The sequence below is a fragment of the Marmota flaviventris genome, chromosome 4 (genome assembly GCF_047511675.1).
Source record: "Marmota flaviventris isolate mMarFla1 chromosome 4, mMarFla1.hap1, whole genome shotgun sequence".
Classification (NCBI taxonomy): domain Eukaryota; kingdom Metazoa; phylum Chordata; class Mammalia; order Rodentia; family Sciuridae; genus Marmota; species Marmota flaviventris.
The window spans coordinates 121,581,794-121,596,303 of NC_092501.1; the positions used below are offsets into that span (position 1 = coordinate 121,581,794).

Consider the following 14,510-nt stretch of genomic DNA (forward strand, 5'->3'; position numbering starts at 1 on the left):
ATTGTTTAGACAACCTATATTTAGGAGAAGAGGAGTTGATCCAGGACTTAGCAGATAACTAGGAAGTAAGTCAGAAGGAAACCCAGGGTACAATAGAGCTTTGGTGACCTAATGAAGAGAAATTCCTGAATGAGAGAGTGGCCCACTGTGCTACTTCAAGGTAAAGGATACTGTGGACTAAAAAAAATCTTTGAAACTGACCAATCTTAAAATGTATGCTCCATGAGGGAAGATTTTTTAAATTTATTTTTTAGTTATAGTTGGACACATACTTTTATTTTATGTATTTATTTATATGTGGTGCTGAGGATTGAACCCAGGGCCTCCCACATGCTAGGGGAGCACTCTACCCCTGAGCCATAACCCCAGCACCAGGGCAGATATTTTTGACTTGTTGTAAATACTCAATGATAAAAACTGAACAAATGAACTGATGATATTTCAGAAAATACTTTAAGAACACTGTTGGATGAAGAAGCTAAATCTTAAGAAACAAAGTTTTGCCACTTTGCATTTTCTCGTCTATTTTCCCCGGGGTATTCAGAGTGATCTTTTTTAAAAATAAATTCAATCACGTCACTCTCTTGCTGACATGCTTCATTGGATTCCCATTGAACTTACAATATGGTATGGTTTGGATATGGTTTGTCCCCCAAACATTCACGTACCAGAAGTTTGGTCCTCAATGTAATTAATGGTGTTGAAAGGTGTTAGGACCTTTACAAGGTATGACCTAATGGAAGGTGACTGGGTCATGACTCCAGAGTGGATTTCTTCCCCAGAACAAGCAAGTGGATTATTACAGAAGAGCAAAAGAACAAAACTCACTCCTCCCCAGTCTTTTGCTTCCTCTCCCATCCTGTTGACACTTCTCTTATACTAGAGTTCCTGTCGTGTGATACTATCTACCACGAGGCCCTTGCTAGAAGCTGATGCCAGAGCTATGTTTTCGAGCCTGCAGAGTTCTGAGTTAAATAAACCTTTTCCTTTATAAAGTCTCAGGGGTTTTGTTATAGCAACAAAAATGGACTAAATCAGAACAAAAAAACAAAACAAATTAACAACAACAACAACAAAAAACCCCAAACAACTTTGCCTGAAATGACAAACCTGGTTTACATTTTTAACCAAACTGCATGTCACTTCCCTTCTCATGCACTATATTCTAGCCACTCTTTGAATGTGAGAATAGAGACAAGTTCTCACCTGCCCCTTTGGTTCCTTGATCATGCCAATCTTGTTCCTACATTAGGGCATTTGCACATGGTTCAATTGGCCTAGAATATGCTGTCCCAGCTTTTTACCTTGATAGCTCTATTCTCATGCTCAGATTTCTGTTCAGTTATTACCACCTTCCCAGAGGGTACTTATTCCTGAGAACTTGATTTAAGGAGTCCCTTCCTTGGCCCCCATTGCCCTCACATGACTTCAATTTATTCCCCTCATAGGACTACTCACTGTCTGGTGTTATCTTGTTTTCTCATTTATGTGTTTATTGTCTATTTCCTCCCACAATATGCAAATTATGAAACAGTAACTGATGAATAAAAGTTCAGGAAGAGCAAAAAGGGAATGGAATGGATAACTCAAGGGAGGAATGAGAGTGCCATTTTTTTCCCCTCAGAAACAAGAGCAAGGAGAGAAGAAGGGAGCAGAAACATCAGAGAATTTGAGTGGAATTTAGTATGAAATCCAGTAAATTGTTTTCCCATCAGTCTTTACATGGCTAAATTGGTTGTGGGAATAGCAGCAAACTTCTTAATTTTACCCTGCCAGCAGATTCTGCAAGATATGTTATGTGCATAGAATGAAGAAAATCCTTTTCCTATTTTTTTTTTTTTTCTCTTTGGATCTACTAGGCTAAGCAAATAGAAGAACTGGCCCATATCATGTATGCCAAAATTGCTTTGGGAACTGTGAAGATTTTTTTAAAATTGTTGATGGACTTTTACTTTATTTATTAATTAATTTATATGTGGTGCTGAGAATTGAACCCAGTGCCTCACACATGCCAGGCAAGCACTCTACCACTGAGCCACAACCCCAGCCCTGTGAGGGTTTTTATAGAAACTATTGCAGCTATAATTTAATGCTGATTCGAATTGAGGTACACCCTGTCTGAAATACCAGGAACGAACAATTGGTGGAAGTCCATGATACCTTCAAAGAGGCTTTAGCTTTCTTTTTGAGAAACATCGAATTCATATTTACACAGCATTTTAAAAAAATCATAAGCTTTGAATGACTAAGCATTGAATTCACATAACCTTGTTGTGAAAGAGATTATAATAATGTTATAACTCCATTTTCTGTTGAAAGGTGGAAATAAGATTTTTCTCCAGAGTAAACAGGAAGTCAGTAATAAAATTACAGCAACTGGTTAATCTAGGCCTTCTGATTGTGCATACATTACATCTTTTATATACTCTAAGGTTTGGGGCTCACAACTACCAGCAGCACAACTGGTGTTTTATTTTTCATTATCTGACCGCCCTCCTTACCCTCACTCTATATAAGCTACCAAGGTATGCATGCATAGTGCGTGAAAGTGAGGAAAATATTCATTATGAATAATTTATAATTACTCACTTCCCAGTGTTTAGGATTGTAGGTTTCTTTTGTGCTACTGTGCTTCCCTGGAAGATGTGGAGGCGGGATGTTGGGGATCCATCATGGGAAATGGGAGAAGTTGGTAGTGGTAGAAGGCAGCAAAGTACAAATGATGAACCAGCATGAGCTGGCCGATTTAGAGAAGAGGGAGAGTCACAATGAATAAGGGTGAAGATTTGGCAGGTACCACAGTAAATGGAAACAATGATTTGTAGTGACTAAGGCTGGATGAGGCCCACAGAAAATTTTCATAACAGATAAATATTCCTTGTCTCTAAGATATTTACAGTTAGTACTATGCTTTTCTCCATTTTGTTTAAAATTTTTGTTGTCATTTTGAAACTGGCCTTGAGGAAAGGCACAGTGGCTTTGAGCTGGCTGATGTATATTATAGAAAAATGTCCTATAAGGTCTGGGGATGACGTGACTAGAGCACTGGAGCTTTAGCTTGTCTCAGTTTTAACCCTTTATTAATAATTAGATTATTACAGAGGATGTAGATAAATTGAGAGCCAGAGAATTTTCAGAAATTAACAATGCCACAGTAATAGGTACTGTGGGTAGGTACTGTGGAAGTGGTTGGGTTTGAGGATACTGTGAGCAAGGACTTCTTTGTATTTGCTGGCTGTTAGGCAGTCCTCAGGTACAACTCAGTCATATTCCCTAAAAGTCCTTCTTGACTTCTTCCTCTCTAATAGCTGGAGTGCCTATTTTCAGTAGAGAAGACATAGGCCTTCTGGATTCTACTTTTTATAATAGTCTCTTCCCTATTTTAAAAGACTCCTATGATGCCTACTTTCTCCCATTTCCAACCAACTCAGATGAGAGAGAAGAAAAATCAAATACCAGCTCAGCACTCATTACGACCTATTAAATGCAATTAAGCATCAATCACTCTATAGTTTCATAAATATGCACAAGTTACCATCCAAGATATGTATTTATGTATTTAATATTTAGATATGCCTTAATACTAAAGTAACGTTGTAGATGCAGTTATTCGTGTTACAAATGTATATCTGTATTTGTCTAGACACAAACATTACTATCATTATGCTCTTTTATTTATTGTAGAAAGTATCCCTGAATTCGAAGATCCTGAGTTTGAATCCTGTTTCTATTATTATAATTATGTTATTATTATTCACATGGCTTGTAAGAAGGGAACCTAGGGAAAAGAAGAGGTAGATCTGGAAGATTCATGGCCCCATAAAACCATCATAATTCCCACTGAAAATGGTAGGTGCTCTAAATGGCTGGGAATATTTTTCTGAAGTTTCTTTCACATCAAGTTGCTCACTTCAAGGCCTGCCCATGTGTCCTCACATAGGCGTGACCATTTTCTAGATCTGCACTGAAAAGAGAAGGCCCCTCTTAAGAGTCTAAATAGGGCAGGGAAGGGAAGGAAAACAAATTTGTCCTACATGCAGGTTCTATTATGTGAAGAGCACGGTTTAAGTTGCTGAGAGAGGAGAAATGTAAAAATATCTGACTCGGGAATAGCCTACGTTATCTTGGGCCAGAAGCGCAATTCAAGCCAGTGTTTTAGGGTTTATGGTGCATGATAAGCCCTAGGCACTCAGTTCTGGTGACAGCAGCCCCAGTCCTTTGCCCTCTCGCCCCCGCCTCCCAGAGCGCTTCGGGATGCTGCGCTCTGCGCGTGCGCCCAGCCCCCGGCGTCCCCGCCCGCTTCAGCTCCAGGGGGGCGGGCCCTAGCTGCCATCTTGCAGCGCGCGGGAGCGCTCGTCAGAAACTGTGGCCAGAGTTAGCAAAAGCGTGTCCTGCATAGATTCTTTCCTTTGCCAGTCTGCCAAGCAGCCCCGCCCTGGCTGCCCAGCCCCGAGTCTAGGCTAATGCAGTAACCCGTCTCTTGCGGCCCTACTCAAAGCAGCGACTAGTTCTAGTGCCTACCCCTGGGGAAAGAGACGCCGGACAGCCAGTCTCACCGCCGGCCGCGATGCCAAACGTGCAGCTGCCGCCCAAGGAGAGCAACCTCTTCAAACGCATTTTGGTGAGCGGCCAGAGGGCCCAAGGGCTCCTGCGGTGGGCGGGCGGTGGCGGCGGTGGTGCGGGCCGGGCTCGGTCTCCGCTGCGCTCTTTGTTTACCTCAGAACCCTCGGAGCCCGACTTCCCCGCCCCGCGGGCGACGAGGCCGCCAGGGCCGCTCCGCGCTCCGGCCCTCCTTCTGCAGCGGTGCGGCTCGCCTCGCCTCGCCCCTGCCGCGCGCTTTCCAGAAACTTCCCGCAGTCCGGGGACAGCGTTGGTCCCCGGGTCCTCTGCGGCGCCTGGATCCTCCCCTGTTTGTTTCCCTGGTCTCCCCCCCCTCCCGGGATTGTTCCTGGGTGCTTAGTATTTACTTGATGACACTGCACCCCAATACCTGTCAAAGTGGGAGCGGTCAGCTGGTGGGTGGGGACCCTGATTGATTAAGGTTATGGGAAAATTAAGCCCAACTCTCTTTGGGAGAGTGTTTTCTTGTTTGTAATGTACTGTACTTACCCTTGTTGAGAAGTGAATAGGTGACTCGAACTGCACTTTTAAGTTGTCAGAAACTGGAACAGCTGTTTGCTTTTAACTCGTAAAACCAACTGGTTTTGCACTTGAGAGCATTTATTTTTGTTTCCGAGCAGAAACTTGAACAATGACTCGATAATGACACCGCTGCTAAGCCGACAAGGGGTTTTCCTTGGGCTGTGTGCCCGCGTCCCTGGGTCCTTCACAGTTTTGCAGGTTGCGTCCTTACAGGGAGGAGGGGAGCCTTTGCTTTTCTCAATAGACCCTGGAGAGACAGTACCTGAAACTAATGTTGTTAATTGATAGCTGTCTTTCGTAGTCTTGTCTTTTTATCTGAAATCAAGTTGTGTAGTTGCGGAACAAGCGTTTAGATTTTAAGGGTGAATATGTATTGAAAGCATGTGTTGGCTAAATAGCGGTTAAGCTGTTGCTTGACTTGACTATAAATAAAATACTAATTATAGAATATTTCCACATATTATCACCGACTGATAAAAATTCATAGATATTCAAAGCCAATAAAAACAACAGTCTTTAAAATGTTAAGAATGATATATAATAGATGGGAAGAAAATTTTAAATCTTAATTTTATATGAGCTTAGTGTTGAGCAAACCATCAGAGACAAGTGTAAAAACATAAAAATACTAATGATTAAAGCATGACTGATTGCTTCATTGGGCTTCGTATGTTTATTACTTTTGTTTTTCTTATACCCTTCTATTTTATTCATTGTGAAATTGGAGGAATGAATTTCTTTGCCCCTTCAGGTTTTAAAAATTTTTTGTCCAGGAGATCTGAAGCATTAATAAGAGATCATCTTGGATTTAAGGCCATTTGGCATTGTTTCTAAAAGAGGATACTTCTTTTCTCTCTGTATAAGTATTTTCTAGTTCAAATCATGTATCAGCATACAGAAGAAAACATTTCCATAAGTTATTACACTTAGGTTACAAAAAGATAATGATGCTACTGAAGTAACTTTATCCCCAATAAATTGGGAAATGTTGGGGAAAACATTTTCTTAACTGGGCATATAAAATGTTTACTATAAAGTTGCATGAATTGGGGAGGATGCTGAAAAGTGAATGATTTTATCATTGCAATTGCAATAAATGTGGGTAAAATTTTGCTACAACAAATTCCATGGCAAACAAAAATTCCTATTAAGAAATTATTTTTATAAGTTTTGTTAATGTAAGCACTAACAAAGTGCTTTGCCACCAACAGTAATTTTTTTCTATTAATTATCACTATACTTAAACACGTTCATATAAATTACTCAAATGGCTTATTACATACTCTCTTTGGCTTATATCTGTCTTATTCCCTAGACTGGCTCTCAGCATTGCATTGTATTAACTTTGGAGCTATTTCATGCTCTCTTTTATGATAAGACAAATCAAACTCAGGAATGGTAAATGACCAAGTGTCTAAGGTTCTGAGTCAGGTTAATAATAAAGTTGGACCCAGAATCTGTCTTTTTTTTTTTTTCTTCTATTAAGTGTGCAATAAATAGTTCCTTAATGAACTTAGACTCCTTTACTAGAATACTTGGACTCCAGAGCCAAACTACCTGTATAAGAATTGTGATTTTGACCCTAGCTTGGTAAGCTCAATAACTATCTCAGATTCTTCATCTAAAATGGAGTATCATGTATCTCATAGGCTTTCAGGAACTTAAATAAAGATTAATTGAGAACTGTGCCTGACACACAGTAAATGTTCCCAGTAAAAGTGTTACTTAACACTTGGTAAGTCAGAAAAAAATATATAATATTTTTCTTTCCTTCTTCCCCAGTGGTTCCTTCTGTGTTTCCCCTCCCCACATTCTTGTCATTTGTCAGGTGAACTCCAAGTCCAACTCAGATTGTTTTTCTACAGTATTTTTAGAATAAGTAATATATTCACATGGTTGAAAATTTAGGTTTCTTTACTATCATTATATTACAGACATTTAGTTTCCTTCCTCAGAGGCAATCAAACTCAATTTAAACATTCTTTTCTATGATAACTTTTAAAATTCACCCTACATTGAACCACTGTTGCAATGATTTAACCATGTCCTTATCTTTTGTATTTTTTAATGTGTGTTTGGGTCTTGGTTTCATTCTTGAAATAGCAAAGACTTTTAATGGAGTGTTCTAATATTTTTCTGTTATCACACGTTTTGCTTTTGAATTTTCAGTTAAATTCTGTGGCAGTGTTGGTTGATAAGTTTCCTATTTGCTAAATGTCTTTTTTCTTTATCTCCTATTAAAGTAAAAATACTCAGATTCTAGAACAGTTTGGCAAAAGATTAGGTAACAAAAGTACACTTATGTTTTAAGTGATATAAATTGCCATTTTGCTTTGATTTAGGAGGTTGTATTTATCGAACATTCCAATTTGTCTAGGTCATGAAAGTGCTATGACAGATGTTTTTATGCTAGACAAGACCACTTCTTTCTTCGAATTTAGGCGATAGTGGGAAACAGATAATAAATAGGCAATGAATAAAGAAAATTTTGAAATAATATAGCACTATAAAGAAAAATATATGTAGTGGTGGAAGGATAGGAGGGTAGCAAATTAGCTAGCATGATCATGTCAATGTGTAAGACTTGTATAATAAGAAATCAGCCATGGGAATATCCCAGAAAGAACATTTCAGGGGAAGGAACACAGTGTAGAAGCCTTAAAGTGGGGTTAAGCTCAACATCCTGAGTGATAGAACATCCAGTCTTTCTGAATAGCATAAGTGAGGAAGAGTGAAAGAGATGACAGGTTCTCTTGATCAGTGCATTGATCACTTAGCCTGAACTGGTAGCATTTAGGAATAAAGATGTTGCTTATGCTTGTGTTGGGCTAGTGATGGTCTTTGGAGCTAGACCAGAGTTTTCAGCTAAGTTGAACTACTTATAAACAAGTTTTTGCATTCTCAAGTTTCAGTTTCCACATTTGCAAAGTAGAAGTAATGATATCTACCTTAAGGAATTGTTATAAGAACTAAGATGGCAGAAAGACTAAAGATAAGTGCTGACGAGGATATGGAGAAGAGTAAGTACCCTTGGACATTGTTGGTGGGGATGTAAATTAGTACAGCCATCTTGGAAAACAGTATGGAGGCTCCTCACAAAATATCCAAAGGAAATGAAATTGGTGTGTCAAAGAGATATTTATCTTCGTATGCTCATTGCAGCCTTGTTCACAACAGCTAGTGAAAACAACCTAAGTGTCCATGAACTAATGAATGGATAAATAAAATGTGGTACATATTCACAATAGAGTATTATTCAGTCATTAAAAAAAAGAACAAAATCCTGACATTTTCAGCAGCATGGGTAGAAGTGGAGATAATCATTAAGTGAAATAAGCCAGACACAGAAAGACATATTACTTATGTGAATAATATTGAAAAAGTTGATCTCATACAAGTTGAGTAGAATGGTAGTTACCAGAGGTCAGTGGGAATTGTGGGGGCAGGGGATGAGGAATGGCTGAACAGTGGGTACCAAGTTATAATTAGAGAAGAGCAGGAAATTCTGGTATGCTGCTGTAGAGTAGGTTGACTGTAAATAATAATAATATACTGTGGATTTCAAAAAGCTAGAAGAACGGATTTTCATTCATAAGGAAATGATAAATGTTTGAGTAAGTAAATGTTTAGCCTAATTTAAGCATTTTGCAATGTATGTAGTATTTAAACATTTGATGGTATCCCATTACTATATATAATCTTTATGTATGACTTAAAATACAAATAAAGCTGGGTGTGGTAATGCATGCCTGTAATCCCAGTGGCTCAGGAGGCTAAGGCAGGAAGATCTTGAGTTCAAAGCCAGCCTTAGCAATTTAGCAAGGCCCTAAACAACTTAGCAAGACTCTGTCTCAAAATAAAATATAAAAAGGGCTGAGGATATAGCTTAATGATTAAGTGTCCCTGGATTCAATCTCTTGTACCAACAAAAAAAAAAAAAAAAAGAGAGAAAGCATTAAGATATGCCAAGTTTTGTACAGATACATAGTAATAATTCAGTAAATGTCATTTTTTAATGTGTGTTTTGGGTCTTAGTTTCATTCTTGAAATAGCAAAGACTTTTAATGGAGTGTTCTAATATTTTTCTGTTATCACACATGTTTTGCTTTTGAATTTTCAGTTAAATTCTGTGGCAGTATTGGTTGATAAATTTCCTAGTTACTAAATGTCTTTTTTCTTTATCTCCTATTAAAGTAAAAATACTCAGATTCTAGAACAGTTTGGCAAAGAGTAGGTAACAAAAGTACACTTCATGTTTTAAGTGATATAAATTGATTACAAGTCTTGTTTTAGACCTTATTTTGGATCTTGAATTTAGAATTTATATGATGCAGTGAAAAGGTGCTTCATTACGCATTCATTTTATAAAATAATTTTTGTTCATATTTCTTTGCAGAAATGTTATGAACAGAAGCAGTACAAAAATTGCCTCAAGTTTTGCAAGATGATTCTTTCGAACCCCAAATTTGCTGAACATGGAGGTATTGTCTGTTCAGAGATTGCCCTAGAGAAATTTGATTCCAAAATCAGATAGGATACTTAAAAATGAAAGAGTACTTCCATATTCCAAGACCTTGCAGTTCTCTATTGAGTTCATTTTTAGCTATGCTTCATATAAGTCTTATTCTAGACTACTTTATTATGCTTCAGTGTTTGTAGTATCTTTAGGTGAGATGTATTGGGAAAATTGGATGAGGTAATTAACAGGCTGAATATCCCTTATCTGAAATGCTTGAGACCAGACTATTTTAGATTTCAGAGTTTTTGAGAGTTTGGAATTTTGCATAGACTACAAGTGAATATACCTTATCCAAAAATCTGAAATCTAAAAGTTGTAGAATACATGTTGAACCTATGGGTGCTCAGAAAACTTTGACTTTTGAGTTTTTTGTATTAGGGATGCTCAACCTGTTCAAGTTATAGGCCTGATTTTTGAATAGAATTTGTTTAGACCTTGATTTTCTGTATATAAAACTAGGACAATATTTATAATACAGAAGTAGTGTGAAGATAGTCATATGTGTTTTATTCTTTGGCAGATGTGCTTTTATACATCTGCTGACCTTTTATATAAATATGGTACTGTTGATCTACCATTAGATTGTGTATATTGTATTGTTTTTCTAGCACTGGTGTTTGCTTCATCCATTTTCAGTGTTTTTCAAAGGATCTGGGTAGTCAAAAAAATAGGATTCTGTGTCATAGCAAAACTAGTTGAGGTCTCTGAACAACAGAAGGAATTCTTGAAAACACTTTATTGGGAAAATAAGCTGACCCTTGCTTACTTTTGTAGTAATGTTGAAGGAAATGAATCTTCCATTTCATGGAATTTTTGAAATTTAAAACTTAGTTTCAAGCTTTTTAGCTATGGAACCTTTATCAAAATGGAGTCTCTGGAAAATATGTAAGAGAGATAAGAGATGTTTGGTTATTGGGGTCTGGGCAGCTGGATCACTGAGTTCTGAAAATTCCAAAGTCTATGGCACTCAGTTTGAAAACCGCTGTTTTTGTCTATTCCCTTCTGTGGATTATTGAGAGATTATTTTATTCTAAACAATCCTTATTTATTAACTTGCTAACTTATTCACTCCTGTAGTCCCTATGTTCTTGAAATTCAAGCTGATGTTAATTAGCTAAGAATTAGTTGAAATTCTGTTCCAATATTGAATATATTATTTAAGTTCTGTCTCTCTCTTTATTAGGTAGATTCATTGTTTTTGTGAGATGTAAATTGGATGATGATTGGCTAGAATTGATCTCAGGGAAAGCTGTGGAATAGTGAGTTGTAATACATTTAATTCAGTAGGACCTAAGAGTCTGCTTTGTTAATTTTTTCTGTAGGATATCAACATTTTTTATAGTTTTGAAAGGACAGAAAGCATTTGAACAACTTAATTATAACCTAAGGAGTTTTTAGAAAAGGATTTGGATTAAACTTTAAGAAAATACTTAAGTGTAGTTTTATTTTTTTGTATTTGTAGAAAAGTTCTGAGATTAAAAAGATGACTAGTGTAAGCATTGAAGCAGTATCAATCCTTCAGTTTTCAAATATTAAAATAGTGCCAAGAGAATAATTTGAATATTTCATGTGTAAATAGAGGTTAACATTATTTTTCAGAGACTTTGGCTATGAAAGGATTAACATTGAACTGTTTAGGAAAAAAAGAAGAAGCATATGAATTTGTTCGTAAAGGACTTCGTAATGATGTCAAGAGTCATGTCTGTATCCTTTTATAGTAATATAGTTTATTTTACTTATTTACTATTTTTTCTCTTAATTCAAACTAAAAAACCTTTTGTATGAAAACTTTTAAATCTACATAGAAGAGAATCCAGTGAAGTCTTTGTAACCATTACTCATCTCTAATAATTACTGACATTTTGTAATTTCTAGTTTCATCAGTTTCCTACCCCTTGTTTGTTTATTGGTGTATTTTAAAGAATCCCTATAAAGTGTGTATGTGCATATTTACTTTTTAAAACAGGTTTGGCTTTGGGTGTGACTTAGTAGTAGAATACTTGTATAGCATGCATCTCCATGTGCTTAGTCTACCTAGTATCCTAAAATCATTTATGTCCAGAATGAAATTCTCACTTTCTTGTATGAGGGAACCACCATTTCTTTTTTTTAGTTGTTGATGGACCTTTATTTTATTTATTTATACGGTGCTGAGAATGCAACCCAGTGCCTCACACATGCTCTACTGCTGAGCCCGAGACCCAGCCCCAGGGACTACCAACTCTTAACAGTTCTTTTTATAACATTTAAACATTTTTTTCTTTGTAGTTGTAGATGGACAGAATGCCTTTATTTTATTTATTTTTTTTTATGTGGTGCTGAGGATCGAACCCAGTGTCTTATGCATGCTAGGCAAGTGCTGTGCTGCTGAGCCCCAACCCCAGCCCTTAACAGTTCGTTTTAAATAAATTCTTCATTTACTTCTTTCTTTTGCCCTCCTACTGCCATATAACACTTACACCCTACACCTAGATTTTTGCAGCAGTTGCAAGGACTCTGTTGAAATTGATAATGCACATTCTTTAAGATGTGTGTATAGGCGTGTTTTTTAAAATTTTTTTTTTTTGTAGTTGTAGATGGACAGAATGCCTTTATTTTATTTGTTTATTTCCATGTAGTGCTGAGGATTGAACCCAGTGCCTCACGCATGCTAGGCAAGCACTCTGCCACTGAGCTACAGCCCCAGCCCCAGGTGTGTTTTTTTTTCAGCTGGGTGTTGTAGGAGTTAAATCAGTTATCTTTAGGAGTAAGGCATAAAATTTAAGAGTACTGGAAAATAAACAAGCACCCACCCCTTCCTTCAGTGTTATTTATTTAATATCAAGAAAGACACTATATTGATTATTTGCTTGGTTTCTGTTGACGCACAGGGACATAGCTGTTACTTTACTGAAATATTTTTGTTTTAATTTTTTGGTACTGGGGATGGAACCCAGGGGTGCTCCACTACTGAGTTATAATCCTACCCCCCATTTAATGTTGATATTCTACATATTTTATTACTTAAATTTTTAGCTATCTTGAAAAATGTATATTTTCACTGATCTAAGAAAAGAGAATGTAAATTAGGAAATTCACAAGTATCAAGGACACATGTATAGTATTTTATGATTTAAAATTATACAGAAATGTGTAGTTTTTTAAATATTCATTTATTTTAATTAGGTATATATGAAAGCGGAATGCATTTTGATTCATTGTACACAATTGCAGCACAACTTTTCATTTCTCTGATTGCCTACCCCTTTTTATTTATTATTTTGAGGCAGGATCTCTCTAAGTTGCCCTTGCTGGCTTTGATGTTGTGATTCTCTTAACTTCAGCCTCTTGAGTAGCTGGAATGATAAGCTTGTTTCACAATGCCTGGCTACTTCACTGAATCTTTACAATTGTAGTTTTCTTTAGATAGTATTCCAATATATTTTTTAAAAAAGTATTTTTAAAAAATGGATCATTGAAAATGATTTTCATTTCTTTTGCCTATGTATATTTTTATTCACAGTCTTTTTACTTAGTGCTCTTATATCTTAAATTTTGCATTACAATCTCACTTAGCAACTAATATTGAACATGAATAGACTTACTAGTGTTTTCACATATTTAGCTTAGTGTTCTTCCAAAATACTAAGTACTTATTTTCTATCCCAGTGCCTACCCCAGAGTGAAGAGAGAGGGCATGTAAGTATGATAGTTGTTGGTTTTTTTTGGCTCCAAGATCTGTTAAGACTTTAATTTGTGGTCTTTATTATCACTAGTGAACTTAGTGATATTTTAGATATTTTGCATATTTTAGAATTCATTGAATGTAAACTTGTTTTAAAAGATAATTGCATTCTGGGGCCATCACTCAGTGGTAGAATGCATGTCTAGTATGTGTGAGGCATCCCTAGAACCATAAATAAATACATAAAATAAAATAAAAATTAAGCCTTTTTGAAAAAAAGATAATTGTGATTTTTGGGTAAGTAAATTTTGAGGCCACTGGGATAAAAAAAAAAAAAGTGAGGGAATAGAGGTAGAAAAATGTAAACAACTTTTGCTAAGAAGTTTCTAAAGTTAGGTAAAAGTTGTAGAAAGTTTCAAGCACATCGAAAAATGAAGAGAATTGAATAATGATCTTCTGTGTGCCTGTCACTCAGTTTCAACAATTTAACAATTGTCAGTCAAGTTTCATCTGGTTTCATCTTCATCACCCCTCATTGTTCCCTTTACTCTGATCCTAGATCATTCTGAAACAAATCTTAGATAAAATATCATTTTGTTAACATTTTATATTCTGGTTTCTGTGAATGTCTCTATTTCCTTAACTTAATAGGTTGGCATGTATATGGGCTCCTGCAGCGTTCTGATAAGAAATATGATGAAGCTATTAAGTGTTACCGAAATGCCCTCAAGTTAGATAAAGATAATTTGCAAATTTTGAGGGATCTTTCTCTGTTGCAGATCCAAATGAGAGATCTTGAAGGTTACCGAGTAAGTACTTTAGTTTTAAATGTACGTTTTTTTAAAACCACAGATTAAATTTAAAAGGATGAGAATTCAGAATGTGGTGAGCCTAAGCCAATATTGTGTATGTTTGATTGATTAGAATCTGCAGCAGAAGGGGAAGTCAGTTGGGACCTTCCAGCAATAGTAATTATGAAACTTTATACCTGAGCATCAAATAAGGATAAATGATTTATTCATTTAATGCTTTTTTAAAAGAATGTCTCATATGTGCAAATGCTACACTTTTGTGAGTTTGACATTCAACTTTTGTAATTGAAATTAAATGTATAGATTTGTTAGCTTTATTATATGTTAGTACATATAAAATAACTTGAGAAGGATTGCTATAAGTCAGTCTTCC

The 14,510-nt window shown here is 36.3% G+C and overlaps 1 protein-coding gene across 6 annotated transcripts in view; it reads left to right on the forward strand.

Moving 5' to 3' along the window:
* Nucleotides 1-4,325: 4,325 nt before the first annotated feature.
* Naa16 (N-alpha-acetyltransferase 16, NatA auxiliary subunit) overlaps nt 4,326-14,510 on the forward strand; it is a 57,475-nt gene continuing 47,290 nt past the window's right edge. For 5 of the 6 annotated variants that reach the window (XR_011707374.1, XM_027928807.2, XM_071611469.1 and 2 more), the window contains exons 1-4: nt 4,326-4,621; nt 9,539-9,623; nt 11,261-11,365; nt 13,977-14,134. Coding sequence is in view for 5 of the 6 variants with exons in the window: in XM_027928807.2 (XP_027784608.2) it covers nt 4,568-4,621; nt 9,539-9,623; nt 11,261-11,365; nt 13,977-14,134 (402 nt within the window). In the remaining variant the exon portion in view is untranslated. The remainder of the gene's footprint in view (nt 4,622-9,538; nt 9,624-11,260; nt 11,366-13,976; nt 14,135-14,510) is intronic. The other variant, XM_071611470.1, reaches the window with a different exon arrangement.